At 41.1% G+C, this 18410-nt stretch overlaps 1 protein-coding gene across 2 annotated transcripts in view; it reads right to left on the bottom strand.

The window, feature by feature from the left end:
• LOC122798485 (fibrillin-2-like) overlaps positions 1-18410 on the bottom strand; it is a 1115712-nt gene that overhangs the window by 1005849 nt on the left and 91453 nt on the right. For both annotated transcript variants that reach the window (XM_044067451.1, XM_044067452.1), the window contains exon 4: positions 6058-6219. In XM_044067451.1, coding sequence (XP_043923386.1) covers positions 6058-6219 — 162 coding nt within the window. The remainder of the gene's footprint in view (positions 1-6057; positions 6220-18410) is intronic.

Raw genomic sequence — 18410 nt, 5'->3', positions numbered from 1 at the left:
GACAGGTCCAGTATTGGTCTCCAGGTTTTGTCCTTTCGGGGTACTAGGAAAAGTCTGGAGTAAAATCCTTCACCCTGCTCATGTTGTGGTAATTGCTGAATGGCCCTCATGTCCATGAGGGCTGTAATTTGTTTTTGTGCCTCTGCCCATTGATTGTGTGGTAGGTATGGCATACTTTTTGACCTTGGTAGAGTGTGAAAGTGGAACCTGTAGCCTTGGGACACTATGTTCAGGACCCATTTGTCTTGGGTAACCATTTGCCAATTTGATGAAAAAAGTGCTAGTTTTCCTCGTAAGGGGGCTGCCAAAAGAAGTGCTTGGGTCTGGTAGAGGAAAGATATTGGGACTGTTTCCTGTAAGGCTGTGATTTGTCTTCTCCGCATTTGGAGGTAGGAGCACCCCATTGTTTAGGCCTGTATGTGCCTTGGGGTTGAGATCTGCCTATGGGACACCTGTATCTGCCTCTTTTGTGGCCTGTCTGACACTGGAAAGGACCAATTTTTTGAAGGCCAGTTCCTGCTAAATCTGGGTGGCTGTACCTGTAAGAAATCCTTGACTGTCTGCATGGATTTGGCTTTAGCCTCCATTTTTTTCAACACCTGTTCTGCTTTAGTGCCAAACAAAGTATCATGCTGTAAAGGTGCATCGAGTAATTTTGCTTTAACATGATCAGGCAGATTCTGTTCCTTTAACCAAGCATGCCTTCTAATAACAGTACCAATAACAGCGGCCTTGCAAGAGGCCTCCAGTGAATAATAGCCACATTGCAATGTATGCCTCCCACTTGTTCAGTTGCATGCAATAAATCCAACAATTCCTTGTTTTCTGTACTTTCAGTATTTGTCAACATTTTCTGTTTAAGCAGTGACATTAAATATTGCTGATATTTATGCATTTGAAACTGACAATTTAAAGCCCTTACAGCCAGGGTAGCAGAGGTGTAGACTTTTTTCCCCCATCTGTCTAGAGACCTAGAATACCTATCAGAGGGAGACAGGGTTTTTTGCAGTGGAGGCTTTGACCCCTTTGGGACCCTGAGATATAGTTTCTGGGTCTGCAGTAGGGTTTTTGTATAGAAATTTATAGGAATCTGGGACCCTGTGGTATCTGTCTGGCTTGGCAGGTGCAGGGGGTAAAGAGTCAGGGGACAGGCCGGACTCTGAAAATATATCATCTACAATGTCTAGAATAGGTGGAATAGCAAGGAGTCTGTGCTAAGGAAGTAGTACAAAGTCCCTGAGCCTTTTCTTAGATTCAGAATAATCCTGGCTTTCCCAGTGGAAATGCTCCCTCCTGGTATGCAGGGTTCCCCTAAAGAATAATCCTTAGGAGGAGAGGCTGAAGGAATGGATTCTTCAGCATCAGAATCCTCATAAGGAGGCATGGAGTAATCCTGTTCAGAAGAGGAATCAGAGGAAATAGAAACCTGATCAGAAGAAAGGTACTCTGTCTCTTGTCTAGGCCTCTTATCAGGAGGGGGATGGGAACCCCTGATCAAAGTTATTAGGTCTTCGGCCATTTTGAGCATCTGTTTTTTAGGCATGGAAGTCTGAGCAGGAGAATGCTGCACTTGTTTCTTTGTCTTTAAAGCTGCTTTAGTCTTTGTCTTTGAAGCTGAAGATGGCTTAATATATAGTTGTGTAGGTCTGAAGACACCCTCAGAAGCCGATGCCTGCTCAGAGGCTCCAGACCCATCTGAGGGAATGATTTCCGAGAGTCCAATACCTTGAGTATCCAGAGGCCCAGTCGGCTCCACATGGGAGTCGGAAGTGGCCTGTGGCTCTGAGGTAGCGGGTGCCAGGGGCTGTGAAAGCACCTCACTGAGAACCGGCGACTGGCCTAGTAGAGGCTTCGTCGTCGGTTTTGGACCTCGGATGCCTATCCTTTTCTTTGAAAACTCCGGCTGTTGGCTGGTCCGACGGCATTGTATAATTAAATCTTTGGCCAAAGTAATGAAATGCTAAATCAAACCGACGCTTAGTGCGCTGGTTGAATCTAGCACAAAACCAACAGCTAGCAACGTTGTGATCAGGGCTTAGGCAAGGAATACAGTAAGAGTGGAAATCCTTATGAGGTATTTGCTTCCCACAAGAAATACAATTGTTAACTTTTTCTGAAATCGGACTGGAGCAAGAAAAAAAAAAAGTTTCCCCAATGGGGTACTTAGCTTTAATGAATGCTACTCTCTTCCAAACCTGATTAACCACTATCATTTACCCTTCTCTTACCTCACTATCCTTAACCGCTTTTTAACAAGGCGCCTCGCCTTTGTAACTGACCTATGTTTTTTTATATGCTGCTGTTGTTTTTTTTTTTCCCAAGATGTGATGTATCTTTATATTGTATTTAGAACTCAACTATCTTCCTTTTTTTGCATTAACAATGTTCATATGTCTGTTATGTACTTGGAGCTTTTCTCCCCGGGCCTCCGCTGAAAATGGACATGTATCCAGTCGGACTCCCCCGGTTAACAAATGTAAAATAAATAAATAAAAATAATGAAGACTTCGGTTCTGAAATTCGAATTCGAAAATCTCAGGAGTCGGCTGACCGGCACTTGCGAACTGCTTCTGCTTCGGGCACTGCGCGGCAAGAAAGACTGAAGAAAATGGCATTGGTTGCATCTTTTATACCCCTGGCACACTGACGTCAGGAAAGAGGCGACAGCAACCAACGCCGGACCTAGACTTTGGAATTCTGGCCGACTGCAGGTAGCCTGCCTACAGGATAGCCCAAGAGTAATGACTGCAACAGTGAAACACGATGAACATCCATGGTTTCTCTGGTTTCTGTCAGTCTGTCGGGTGTACACCTTGTTGACAGCTATGTTCACTATTGCAAGCTATGGAACAGACTGGGCATTGATTGCAGGATCAAGCAAAGCCACATAACAGCAAAAGCAAATAGAATTGAAACAGCAGTCTACATATGTAGGACATTCGGCATCTTTGCTTGTGTATCATATGGCTAATACAGGTACTTTGTCATCCTTTTCTTATGACAGTGTTCAAAACAGAATTTATTTTGACCAGTAAGAAAATTCCTTTATATGCTCCTCAGTGGAGAACTGTGTGTACACCCACTATTTTATGTACACTGTTAGTTTAAACATGCGAGACTTAAGTAACTACTAACTTGAACTGTCAACATGGATAAAAGTGGGGAATCTGAGAATTTGAAAATCAGCTTGTACAAAAAAATTTCTGAATGCAGTGCAAAATTATTTATTTATTTTACTGAAAGTGGTAATAGTTACTGCATGAGATGTAAGCACTTAAGGAAGTCTAAAAGAATATCATCACGTGTTCCCTTCTCATATCTTTGGGAGACAGTTGCAAGTTGTTAGTTAACACAATCTCAGGGACTCACCTGCCAGGTCCTACTTTATAGCCATACAATGAATTGGTTCGCTGCCATCTTATTTTCCATCTTACCCCAAACAAGCATGATCAGGAAGCTGTACTTTATACTGGGTGGGGGGATGAAACACATGACATGTTACACAGCAGGGCTTTCATCATTCCTAAGTGCACTGAGGCACAAAGACACACATGTAGTAGAGAAATGCATAATGAATCTCCAAAACTTGAAAAGATCTTAGCCCAGTCAGTTTAAGCATGCAAAAAATATGAACACTGACATATTCCTACTTTTAAGAAGGTCTACAGCTTTTTTCCTCTGTGATCACAACAATTATTAGTTTGTTTGCAGGTTTCTTATTTATTTTTTTTTTGGACTTCAGTTAAGTTACGAGAAAATTGTGTTGCAGGATTTGTACTGCTCGATTATAACAGGGGCTGGGAGCTGCTGTTGTTGAGCAAACAACTTATTCTTTGGTCACTTCACCCAGAGAATCAGATGAACTCCTGTGTTTTAATTCTGTTTGCCACACTTACATGGAAAGAACTAAGATTCCTCAAGAGTCTGTCTATAGTGACTTCTTATGGAGATTCACTTAGACTCTGTGACTGTGTGATAGACTGAAGCTACCTTTTTTCTGCAGTTTATGACACTCGTTTTATGAAGTGCTGTGGCATAGCGGTCATTTAACTTTTTTGTATGAGCATTTGCTAAAGTCCAAAGTACTTTGAGTGATTAACACAAGGCAACTATTAGACCAACACTTTCATACATTCTGTTGACATTTGATGAAAATAGGAAACACTACATCTCATATAATGATCTCACCTGCTATTTTGGACACAGACTTATGCAAGGCCCAGTGTTCTTCATTATTGCTATCATCTCCACACAGTGCTGGTGATGGTCAAATCCCAACACAAAAACAGTTCTGAAAGGTTTGTTTGTGTGAATCGCTCTGAATAGATTGGCTTACTCATTACTCTGATATGATTTGGAAAGCCTCTTCCTGCAAATATAGCATAACTGAGGAGTGATGGAACAGAGCGGATGAACTAGCAAAGGCAGAAGTGATTCTAGAAAGCTGATACAGAATTAGCCTGGAACAGCAATTTTAAGAATGTATGATAACTGGAATAACAAGAAGTGAGGACATGATACATATGGGTTGAAGACACAAATCAGCTAAATATTATCTGAAAAGGCAAGTAAGAAATCTGGTTTGGAAACAAGAGTCTAGTGTTTACAATCTCATCATGTCATTTATTGTGTAATCCCTGAATGAATCCTACTCTGGTATGATGTCCTTATGATAGATGACATATTTATAGTACCTCATATGCCTTGTGGAACACTCACTGCTTTCAATATCATGTGTGAACTTTCAAAATCAAAGTAGCCTATCAGTTCTTAAAATGCATTTCCTCAGTCTTCAAACCCCCATGCTTTCTGCGTACCTTTAAGTGAAAACAAATGTGGGGGATGCTTCTGTTTCACTGTCACACAAGCATGTCACATGCATCACAAAGTCCATAACTCTTGTCTTTGATTTTGAAATATGTCACAAAGCATACCTTTCATCTGTCTATGATTTTTGAAACCACCCCTGATTTTGCCTCATATTTTCACCCTGTCCAACCCCTGTAAAACTGTCAATTTTCTTGTAAATCACTGAAGATTACAGATGGATACCAAAACTAGGACTTTCATACTTTATAGATCATTTTGCCCTGAAAATGCATGCTGATGTAAAACCTGTTCTATTAATAAATGAACACACTCACTCAGCCCATCTGCAGCATTAACATGATATTTACTTAGTTACAAAAATCGAAGAAAGAAACCCAGCTTACCAGTGAAGAAAGTTCAAGAAAGATCCAACATTGCACCATCAAAGTGACAAGCACTATGGTGCAAAGACAGGAAGTAATTAATGCCTCATAATTCATGGAGCTCCAAAGTTTGCAAAAAAGGAAATAGCAAAATGAAACAGAATATCCAGGAAATTGTATTTAAAGAGAGGGACGTCATCCCAGAAGAAAGAGAATGACTGCAGGTATGTGCAAAAAATGGTTGCACACGATCTATGTTAGACACCAAAACTCCACATTTCATGGCATAATATAATCATGGACACCTTTTGTAAAACACCAATCAAGTTTGTCACAATCAGACTAAATAACACAGCAATACGATCATCCAGAACGATGAACCTTTACTTGCACTTGGTAGAAACATCAGTCCCCCTAGCTCTTTCTTTAAACATCACGTCCAACCATTTTTTGCATGTAACTGCAGTCTTTCTCTTTCTTCTGGGATGACAAGTCAGACTGTCATTATCTGTGCAGCAAAAATCTTATCTCCTTTCCAGTGGGATTAATACCAGAATAAGTTGGTTTTCTGCAGAAGTTTACGGGCAAAGACATGGGTGTTGCAAAATGAAATAAAAGTTGAGACAGGAAGAAATGCAATATCCATACAGAAAGCTGTCATTGGGCTATTATGTTCAGTTCTGAGACAATCTAAAAAATAAGTTACTTACTATGGGAAAAGACCTAAATGTATACAAATAAGCTCAGCAGCTAAATGTAGATTAAATACGAATGCTTACTAGATATTTAAAGGTATACATTTGATCACATTATTGTGTGTTTTGATTTCACAGGTATACAAGCTAGTCATCAGTACATTGCTTACCTTCACACTGCAACTGTCCTGCAAGGAGCTGAAAACCAGACTGACAGGTACAATTCTCTCCTTCCAAAATCAAATCATCTGGGCATCCGCAGACTGCTTCTTTCTTTAGAAAGATTTGATTTCCAGGACAAGATACAGGAGTGGTGCTTTCTGCCTTAACAGCTGTGAGGAATACATTTGGTATATCATTTCAATTCTTCTTAATCTTAATCCATCACTTCATTTGATTAAAAATTGAAACCAGTATTATATATAATTGTCCTCATTAGCAGAATACTCAAAATAGTGATAACTGAATAAACTTGTATTTGTCATACAATTTGAGTTAAATACCAGAATATTTACAGCTGAGACTATGCAGTTCTACTAGTGTGTGTGTGTGTGTGTGTGTGTGTGTGTGTGTGTGTGTGTGTGTGTGTGTGTGTGTGTGTGTGTGTGTGTGTGTGTGTGTCTGCCATTTTAAATGAACTTTGCTAAATATTTTACTCAATCATTTTCTGATTAGCAGTCTAATTCAGTACACTGAGGAGTTGCATCCAACTCTGGTACTCACTGGCTGCGCAGTAGAGAAACTAATGCTAAACAAGGTGCCAGTCCACTGCAGGAATGACATACTCATTGTCACATGACACACGTTTATGGGCAGTTTGGGGGACATCAGTTCACTACTGCACGTCTTTGGGATATGGGAGAAAACCAGAGCAACTGGTACAAGCTGTCTCTCTCTCTCTCTCTCTCTCTCTGCTGCCTCTCTCTCTCTGTCTCTCTCTCACTCTAACACAAACACACATATAAAGCTGAGAACCAACCTAAAGAGCCAAACACTGTGAGGCAGGAATGCTAACCATTGATGCTATAGACTGGGTAGTAATCAAAGGAGGTTGGCAAAGGGCAAACAGGACATCAGAAAGGGTAAAAAAATGGAAAGCAACATAAAGCACGGATATATTATGGAATGCAGTAAGGTTGTATAAGCCATCAGACAATAAACAGCCAGAAGAGAGGCAAGTCACTAGGATAGAATGAGATATTTTTAGTTATTTATTTATTGTATTTGTTTACTGGGAAAGTCTGACTGGGCATAAAGCCCATTTTCAGTGGAGGCCAAGGGAGAAAAGTTTCACACAAATTAAAAGTTGCATTTGTTGACATTAGCAGATGAATGTCTGCTTGTAAAATGTTGTTGTGGTACATGAAGGATGCGCTTGTATGCAGGTAAGTGGGGTTTTGCAGGTCTTGGTTAGAATAAGGGCTAGATGAGGGGATAGATTTAATTGGTTTTGGGAATGTTTTGAAGTGTGTGTGTGTGTGTGTGTGTGTGTGTGTGTGTGTGTGTGTGTGTGTGTGTGTGTGTGTGTGTGTGTGTGTGTGTGTGTGTGTGTGTGTGCACACATGTGACTGTTTCTGGGTTAAAGTAAGGATTTGCCCCCCCCCCCATTATTTATAGTTTTGCCCACATTTCTTGCTCTAAGAGATTGAGAGGTAAGTGAAGTATATAAAGTCTGAAACTCAAATGTGTCATTATTTAACGATTGTAATATTAAGTGATTTTCAGATTTTATGAGTAACAGAACTAAAATACAAGGAAAAAAATCTGGACATTCTGTGAAAATCTGGACAGTTGAGTGGTATGTTTACAGGGACATCACATTACCCCAATCCCATCTGTGCACATTACCTTGCTATAATCCCTTTCCCTAATAATGCTACTACTGTTCAGAGACAAATTACATCTGGATGTGCTGTTAGTTTATTTATTTTTATTGACTAGTCTCAAAAGGAAAGCATTTGTTTTCTTTTTGTGATGGATTAATTTTTGTGCTGGGTTTTTTGTAGGTTTTGATGTGTAGAAATTGATGTAATGTGCATCAATGTTTCTGCATATTGATGACTGGTAACACACATATATCAGGGCCATAGTTGGCTAGTCTGTTGCCCAGTGTTGGTCCCTGATCTGGTGCCCCACTCTCACAGTTCTTTGCAGAGAAAAAGAAATGTAAATGGCCCTGCCTCCAAAGGATATGCATGATTTAGAAGTACGAGAACAAATGCATATGGGTGGCCCTTATTAGAGTCATTGCTGGTTCACTGAACCTTGAAAAAGATCTTCTTCCCTAATCTGGTACTCACTTCCAAGGTACATTCTCCACCACTGCCTCTGCAGCTGTTTAACTGAAGAGCAAAGAAAAAAAAGAAAATAAGGTTTGTTCTCTTGGTCTGGCACTTCAAGTCACATAAAAAAGGACTTCAACTTTAACTGCAGCAAGCCGATTGCTAGATTTGTAGTAAATGGCTTGCTACAACTTCCTAGCACACACAAAGCACTGAAGCACTGAAGTAAATTTCTGCACTGGCATTCATAAATGCTGATATAGAAAAGAATGCAGGAACTGCACTGCCCAATTGCACCCCAATTACCTTGCACCTAAGGCAGCTGCCCTGTTTGTACTATTCTTACTACACTTCAGATATATATATATATGGGTTCACTACTAAATCTCGAATTATGGAATCTAGAGACTCTGAATCCCGAAGACCAGAATCTCGAGATTCCATAATATTGAATGTAAAAAAAAAAAAAAAAACATTTTTTAAAGCATATGCAGGGGGCAAGCCCCCCTGCACCCAACACACCCTCTGCAACTTAAATATACCAACTCCGAGATTGTACCACAATGGAGTGAATGGCAAAATAGTGCCATGCAGAGCGGAACAGAAATTTTGCCGTTCACTCATTAATTATTAAGTGCATTATAAAATCACATATAAATTCCATTACATTCATGATGGGTAAGAATCTGATTGGTGATACATGTTTTTAAAATGGATGTTTGGTCTTCACTCAGTTATATGGTCTGAAGAAGCTAACTTGTGAAAGCACTAACCTACTGAGTGCACTAATAAACAACAATTTTGATTTTTACTACAGACTGGTTATTCCTTGGATTTTATATGATTTTGCAACATTTCCTGGACTGAACTCTGCATGGTAGCTGTTGCTTTATACTGTGTTTTGGTGATATAATGAAATAATGTTTACTTGGAAAAGGACTTGCTAACTTTCTGAAATGTTTTTTCAGTATGTGTTTGTGCAGCAGTATACAGGCTTTCTTCACTTTGTTTCAGTTTTGCTTACCTTGTGTAAAGTCCCCCTTCTCATCCAAAATAAGTTAATTTAAAACTATGACATTTTCTTAAAGTCTAGTAGTAGATTATATATCTTACCTTTCAACCTCTTAGCACAGGAATTCTGGACAAAGCCAAAATTAACCATCCATCCACAACTCCATTTCCCATTTTTGCAAATGGGGTCAGTGTGTCACTTCAACAGTGATAGTCATCTGGAACCAAGATTCATAGGTTCATAGATAAATACTAGGCTATCTGCCCATGGGCATTTATAAGCCTAGCCACAGAGTGATGGCTTTCGCCTCCCCATTAGATTAGCAACCTGGGCCTCTGCCAACAGGGCTCCTGAAGTGATCCCAGGGTAGAACTTACGATTACCTATCCACTCATCAAGATTTCTCTTGAAAAGGGTCAGAGAGAAGCTCTGTCGAATATGGATTGGGATTCTATTCCAGAGTGAGGGGAGTCGCTGGGACAGGAATCTATCCCTCCAGCATGTCCTGTTTATTGTTGTACATAGGTTCAAGTAGCTAGAACGAGTGATTCTGAGGGATCTCGTTTTTTTGAGGTGAAGCATGTCCATTAGTTCAGGGTTTGACATGGCCCTATAGGTCAGGCATAGGTCACCTCTGAGCAGACGGTAAGCGACTGAGAAGAGCTGGAGCTTTTTTAGTCGTGCTTCATAGGGTAATTGTTTAAGGCCCTTAATCCTCTTAGTGAGGTACTTCTGTGATCTTTCTAGTTGTTGCAGGTGTCTAGTGAGGTACATCCCAAATGAGGCATTGTACTCTATTATGGGCCTAATGAGTGAGGAGTAAAGGGGCACAATCACCTCCTTGGATCTGGATGAGAAACCCTTTGTGATCAGGTGTGCCACATAGAAGGATTTCCTGACCGTTTTGGCTATGTGGTTAACAAAGGAGAGCATGCTATCTACTTGTGTACCCAGGTCCCTAATTACTTCTTCTGTACTTAGTGGATTCCCATCTATGTGGTAGTTTGTAGGTACTTTGTTTTTCCCAAATGGGATTACTATACATTTTTTGGCATTTAGCTTGAGGCCGTGACTTTGACACCAGGTGTTTGTCTCTGTGCGACCCTTTTGCAGGATGTCTGTGTCAGCTGGAGAGTCAATTATTGCACCCAATTTACAGTCATCTGCGAACTTGGTTAGCCATAGTCCCTCTGCCATTGCCTGTACTTTGGAGAAATATATACCAAACAGGACGGGTCCCAGGACTGAGCCCTGTGGGACTCCGCTTGTGACTGGTTTAGTGTCAGACATGGCGCCTACCACTCTTACTGTGTGGGTTCTGTCTGAGAGCCAATTGGCAACCCATCTCATGACATAGGGGTTAATATTTAAGCTGGTGAGTTTGTCTAGGATTCCTGATGGTGTTGAATGCCTTAGCGAGGTCCAGATATGCTGTGTGGACCACTATTAGAAAAATATGTATTAATGTGTGTATTAGTAATATGCTTAGTGCATTTAGAGCCTGAAAAGGGTTAACACATTTATTCTATTTCATACTGCATAAATCTGTACAAACTGTAGATGCTTTCTGACCTTGTATTGTTAGCTAAAATCTTGCTTGTGCCTTGGAAATTTACTGAGAAGCAGGTGATTTCTGCTTGCGTTAGGAAAATAATGAATAGAACAATGCTACTTGTATGAAACTTAGACAAGAAGTTCCGCTTATGGTGTGAGAAAATACACAGCTGTAGAAGTTAGAGATAATTAGGACAAAGCCTGTTTTGGAAATATGAACTGCAATCAGCATTTGCTTGTATCTGAATTAGAAGAGTACCTTGAAAAGTAACACTGTACAATAGAGTCTTGTAAACGGACTAATGGTCACCAAGGCCAGGTTGTTTTTCTCAAAAGTTTCTCACAAATCTAGTCATGTCAGCAGAAAATCTGAGCAACATCTGCTGTAGAACAATGCCTAAAGTTGTGTTTGATTACGTCAGCTTAGAAGGCCATGTCTTGTAAAACAGTATAAGAATGAACATACTTCCTGTTAATAGTTAGACAAATCCTTGTATTTGCATGTTTTTGTCTCCTTGCAGCAAGTAAATTAAAAGTGCCTTAACTGAACCTTACGTGTATTGGTCTTTGAAGTTTTTTCCTTTGACAACCACCTTCCCTTCATCTATGGCCTTGGTGACTGTTTCGAAGAAGTCGACCAAGTTCAGGAGGCAAGATCTGGGTGGCTAGCCCTGACACAGCTATTCTTCCATACCACACATTCGCATGCACACTGACACCAATGACCAGTTCAGAGTGTCCAATCCACCTACTGCATGTCTTTGGAATGTGGGGTGGGGTAACCAGAGGAAGCGCACTTGCATACTCTGCACAGAAGGCATCCCAGCCGAGAATCAAACTAGAGAACCTCTTGCTGTGAGGTTACACTCGTATCTGATGCATGAATGTGTTGCCCAACTAAAGGCCCAATAATAGGGACAGAGTTTAAATATTGCTCTTATAAACTTAGAAAGTTGCTAAAACAACATGATTTGTGTTATCTTGCATTTTCAGAAGGCTATGAAATTTGAAACTCAAGTGTTTGGCATTATTTAGTGACTTCAATTTTCAGTAATTTGTCAGAAAGGCACAAATCTTATGAGAAATAGACCAAAAAATATGAGGCAAAAATCTAGACACACTGCAGAAATCTGGATAGGTGAGAGGCATGATTCATATTCAGAAATGGAAAGCATTTACACGCTAAAGTAAGGGAATGATACTTTCTGGCTAATATAGCACAAAAGTCTGACCGCCATATTCATAAATGCAGTGCCTGCATGACTGCATTCTGCACCATTTTTGTACACCACCTGTTGTTACTTTATAGGCAGGGATAGACAGAGAGGCTGTGCACAGAAGAATGGCCATGTATTTGAATCATGCACAAGTATACATATTACAGAGGGGTGAACCATTTACGTGGACTGAATCAGTGTGTGTGGCATGAGAGCATAACACAGTGTAGCAAGGATCAGCTACTAAGGCATGATACTAAGGCAGACCTGGTTGGAGATATAGTAGCTCAAGGTGCCTATAGGATACTCAGTAAAGGTAGAGTTTCTAGCCTCTCTGGAAAGCACAGAGTCTTTAAACCTGAAGTTTTCTTAGTTAGGAATCACTGGAGCTTCTCTGATACATTGCATGTGGTACATCCCCAAAAGGGCGCTATACTCTATGATTGGTCTATTCACTGCTGAACATAAAGGAACAATAACATCTTTAGATCTGGATGATATACCCTTGGCTATTAGTTGTCATATAATGGCTGAATGGTAGGGAACTGTCAAGGCAGATACCCAGGCCCTGAATACATTTTCATTCAATAGTGGAACATTGTCTACACTATCTGTTGAGGGTAGGAATTATTTGCAAATCAAACAGTACTCTACATTTTGTTTATTTTACGTATATTTTTAGTACAGCAGGCATTAACCAAAGTAAGCTCTTTCTATATCTAATGTTTGCTGCAGTATGTATTTGCTATTGTATGTATATTCAGTTGTTCTTTATGTACTCTACTGCTCATTTATAATTCTGTGGAGCTTTTCTCCCTGGGCCTCCCTTGAAAAAGGACCCATGTCCAGTTGGAATTTCCCAGTAAGTCAATAAATAAATAAATAAATAAATAAACAAATAAATAAATAAAAGGCACAGGTATCAGAGGGTGCCTTGACACTAACTCTCAGTTTGCATTCATCTACAAATTCAGTTAATCAGAGGTCTTGGTTCCCAGTTTGAAGATTAGAGAAGTAGATGACATAAAGGAGTGGTCCTAGACAGAACACTGGGGAACTTCCAGTGGTTACCTTCATACTTTCGGGTGAGGCCCTTGCCACATGAACTATGTGAGTTCTGTCTTTTAGCCAGTTTGCTATTTATGTTCTCACATAACAATGTATATTAAAATAATTTAGCTTACTTACAATACCTGCCTGAGGTATGGTGTGAAATGCTTTGGCTTGGTCAGGGTAACTTATGTAAGCAGCATGTGAAGCAGAGTTCCTCCCTAACCCAATTCAAGTGGAACATGGACAACTGGATGGGGAACAGGAAATGTATCCTTGATTTGGCACCTATGACTCTAATGGACACAAGCAACCTGTAAATAGTTAATGTCCCAGGCCCCTGCTTGTAAATGGTTCATGTCCCAGGCCCCTGCTTACACTTATCAAGGGTATCACAACTTGTCAGAGATTTGGGATGCATGGCCAGGCTTAAAAAGGCCCTTGTGGTCATTAGCCTAGTAAACACCTATGAATCTATGACTACTATCAACTGTCCGAGTCACATTTTTGAAGAGGTTAGCTAGATTTAATATGAAAGATCTCCCTTTTGTGATTGTTGTGTCAGTGTCCTAGCTTGTGCTGCTACAGGGAAATTTTATTTATAATTTTATGAGGGTTGCCCATTTAAGACTTTAAATTCAGAGATGTTGGACTATGGAAATTTTAAAGATAAATGTAACAAGTTTATGGTCAACGTATGGGAAAGGAAAGGTCAGGAAAATAATACATGCAGAGAGTATAGGACCAGATCAAGACTATTATGTCCTTTGGGAGTTATTAATATCTGCTCTGGAAACTGTTTGTTAACTAAGTCCAAAACAAATTCTGGGTATGCCTATGTTGGAGGTGTAGGTGCTCTGGTTATAGCAGGGTAGTTAAAGTCTCCCAATGTAGTAGATCTCAAGAATCTAGCATGATTATCTATGGGTTTCAATAATGTCCTTTAGAAGTCTACAGATTGGTAGCTTGTCTTCTTTATGGTAAGTTGGAGATTTGTAAGTTCTATTTATGGATCTCTGGGAATCTGCCTGAAGGTGATATGATCCTTTACAAATATGAAGGCTCCACCACAGTTACCATCGGGTATAAATGTATGACAGGAACAAAACCCCAGGTATGGATAGGGTACTTTGTTTACATTTAAAATCAAGTCTCGGCAAACATGGATATGCTCCTGATCCAGGAGAGCTTCAAGAGTAGGCAATTTGTTGTTGAGACTTGCAGCATTAAGAAAAAACACCTTAATGTAGTTCAGTCTGGGCTTTGATGAATTTGTTACATTGGAATGTCTATTAACTGGACTTTGCTTAAAAAGACACTTTGAGGGAGCAAAGGCTTTAGCCAATATGCAGAAACCTTGAAACAAAAGATGCAGGTCATCACTTGTAAAGCAAGTTAGACTATCAATCATCTTGTCCAATGATGAAACTTACTGGATCCCCTATAGTGGCACCATTCAGCAAGTTGATGAAGTAAACAATCATTTCTTTGTAACTTGGAATCCTTTTTGAGAAAGGAAGGATTGCACTCAAGACCAGCATCTTAACTGCATTTGTTACATGCCTGGAATGTTTTGACATGTCTCACTGCTGGTTTATCTCTGCAAATGCGAAGCACTAACTTTCAGCTCTCCATTCATTGCAAATTATATACTGAAAACTGGTGAGCCAAAAATGAACATTAAAAACACAAAAAAGTTTTTTTTTTCAGGGAGCAAGCCCTCTCCATACCCCCAAAATTATGTATGTTTCTGGCTTAAAAAACGTGTGTGTTTGCACATTTTTCGCATCGTGCAGCACCACGAGGCTACAGTTCAGCTATTCCAGGTGCCAGAAAGTCTGCTCTTCAAAATGTCCCTTAGAACTAGTTGGTTTTTCAGTAGTAGCACTAAAATCTGAACCCCTGTGACTAGCACTTGCTCTAGAACCTGCTGGAAAGCACTAGGAAGCGTGAAACTGATACAAGCACTCAATTCTCCTTGTCAATAAGGAGAAATTAATCGTAAGCACTAAACAGCCTATAATTGCAAAGTACCTTGTAAAGGTAAGGGAAAACAGCTCTTATACTTTACAAAAAAAGCACCTAAACAGGCATGTCCAAGGGTCAGCTTCCGGTGATTTCTCCTGTCCACCTGGTGAATCTGGGCATACTTAGGCAATGTGGCAACTGCCTCATGTACACAGACAACCCTCTCCTCCTACCACCCAACACTACAACCTGCGAGAGATGCACTTACATAGCCAAACTGGAAGCAAAGCTCTCTCCAGCCAAGATTGTGCTAGACAGTCAAGAGGAGAAAGTTAACACCTGCAGTACACCTGAAGTAACTCATAGCCCTTCAAAGCCCACACTATCAACACCCACACATAGCAACACTAAACCCACATATGCGGAGGCCCTTAACATTAAACTGCCCAAGCAACAAGGACCTCCAAAGCTGAAATGCAAACAAACACCAGTCACAACCAAAGTGACACATAGCTCACAACACCAGTGTGCCACGCAACAGCAGCCTCTAAGGCAAGACAATGTACCTAACACTTTAGTCATAGGTGACTCTGTAATCAGGCACACTGATGCCCCACCAGAGACTCACCAGGCTGAAAAAGGAGAAAATTACAGTCAGCTGCCTGTCGGGTGTCAGGATTCGTCACATAATGGATGCACCCAAGTCACTCCACAACAAGTACAAATACGACTCTGTCATTGTCCATGCTGGAGTGAATGACTTGAGACGTACCTCCCTGGACTACATTAAAAGAGACATGGAAGAGCTCTCGGATCATGTGGCCCAGGCAGGTATGACCCTAGCCCTGAGTAGCATCCTGCCTTCGCCCAAAATGATACCACAGTATGAGGACAAAATGATTGACTTCAACAATTGGCTAAGCTTCTGGTGTCATTCAAAGGTGATCCAGTTATTTGTCTGCCCGGGACGACATGATCGACAAACCACAATGCTTTGCCAGAGATGGTCTGCACCTGTCACCCCTGGGATTCAGGTCACTGGATAAAGCTCTTGCCACCCCTGTGGTGCCTTTTTTAGGCAAGGTTCAAAGGACAAAACCTCCACCGTAACAGATACAAACATGCAAAATCTGAAGGTAATGCTACTCAATGCTAGAAGTCTAAACCTCAAAATGCACTCTCTCGAGGCACACCTAAAAAAGGAAAACATCGATATCTGTGCAGTAACTGTGACTTGGTTCAAGGCTTCAGAGAGCACCCCTGCAATACCAGGCTACAACTCTTACCACACTTTTCGGCCACAAAACCAAGACCAAAACACTAAAGGTGGAGGAGTGTCCATATTCACCAAGGATATTCACACCTCCAGGCTAGTTGCCCAACACAATGCATCTGAAATTCTCCAGATGCAACTAACACTAGGTAAGACTGCAATCCAAATTGTAGCTTGCTACAGATCCCCCACTATGCCCCAAGATTCTCACTACACCTTTCTAAACATACTGGAAAATATTAAGATACAACCAAACACCCTAATACTGGGCAATTTCAACTACCCTGCCATTAACTGGGAAAACTACTCGGGTACCAACTCCTTTTCCCAACGGTTCTTGGAATTCATAAATTCTAATGCCCTGGATCAACTAATCCATTGTCCCACCAGGGGCTCCAATATCCTAGACCTGGTCATTACCAACATGGGAGATAGATGCTCCACACCAGTGGTCACCCCCTCATTGGTCAGGTCTGACCATAAGCAAATCACCCTTGACATCCACATCCCACCCCTACCTCCCCAGTAAGGAAACCTCCTTAAAAAACTTCTCCAAAGCCAACTTCATGCTACTGAAGTCAGAAGTGACAAACTTCATGACACCCATACAGATGGGATCTGAAAGTTCGACTGCAGAATCCTACACTAAGGCACTGTACGAACACATCCACTCATGGATGAATTGTGCCATCCCAAATAGAACCAAGATTCTCTCCTCCAAAAAAAGGAAGCCAATCTGGTGCTCCCCTGCTATAAACAACCTATACAACAGAAGGAAGAAACTGTTGCAGAAAAGAGGAAAATCCCAGGATGCAAAAACTTCCTCACCAGCCTCAATAAGAAGCTGAGACCCCTCATAAAATCCTCAAACGCTATTTACGAAAATAAAATTGCTAAAGATTCCAAAGACAACCACAAGGCATTCTATAGTTATGTCAAGAACCTAATGGCAATGCTCAGATCTGTTCTGAGCTTCATCAGAATGGCATTAAATATACTGATCCCAAGGATATTGCCAATATCCTGGCAGATCGATTTAGTGCCAACTTCACCCCCCTCTCACCCCCTAAAGGGCCCATCTCAATACCAAAAGATTGCCAAATTCCGGTAATCATGGCCACACAGGTAGAAACTGCACTCTCCAAAGCTAAGAATACAGCATCCATGGGACCAGATGACATCCCAGGCTGTGTACTACATGAACTACAAAATGAAGTGGCACCTCACCTAATTGTCATGTTTAATCATAGTCTCACTTCAGGCTTCATGCCCACTGAGTGGCACACAGCTACAGTTATCCCATTCCACAAGGGGGGATCCACCTTGGATCCTGGGAACTACTGCCCCATCAGTCTGACGAGCCTGATCTTCAAGGGCATGGAACGCATTATCATGGAACTTATAAACAAAGACATTGGCAACATTCAAACACTGGACCCCACCCAAGTTTGTTTTGTGAAGGGCCGATCTTGTCTCCTGAACCTGATTGACTTCTTTGAATCAGTCTCCAGAGCTGTGGACGAGGGGAAGGCGGTCCACACAGCCTATCTGGTCCTTGCCAAGGCCTTCGACACCATCCCCCACTCTGGAATCATAGATAAACTTACTAAGCTGGGCATAAATCCCTATGTCACTCGATGGGCTGCCAACTGGCTTACTGACAGAACCCAGACTGTAAAAGTAGCCGACTCCAAATCCAGCTCCAGACAAGTGACATGTGGAGTACCTCAGGGTTCAGTCCTGGAACCACTCTAGTTTGGAATCTACTTCTCTGAAGTACAGGCCAACACTAAGGGACTCTGGCTAACAAAGTTCGCAGATGACTGCAAACTGGGAGCCATTACTGAATCCCCAAACAATGTGGATATTCTACAAAAGGGCCTTAGAGAAACAGATGCCTGGTGCCAGAGCCATGGGCTCAAGCTTAAAGCCAAAAAATGTATAGTTATCCCCTTTGGAAAAAAACATGTACCCATGAATTACCACATAGGTGGCAGGACATTAAACAATGAAAGTGTGATGAGAGACTTAGGGACACAGGTGGACAGTGGTCTCACTTTCGATAACCACATCACCACAACAGTCAGGAAATCCTTCTATGTGGCATACCTGATCACTAAGGGCTTTTCATCCAGAAAAAAGAAGGTTGTTGTCCCACTGTACTCAT

Source organism: Protopterus annectens, chromosome 3.part1 (assembly GCF_019279795.1).
Source record: "Protopterus annectens isolate FY-2018-M chromosome 3.part1, PAN1.0, whole genome shotgun sequence".
NCBI classification, from domain to species: domain Eukaryota; kingdom Metazoa; phylum Chordata; order Ceratodontiformes; family Protopteridae; genus Protopterus; species Protopterus annectens.
Note: the sequence above shows the minus strand (reverse complement) of the source record. Positions and strands in the feature narration are given on the sequence as shown.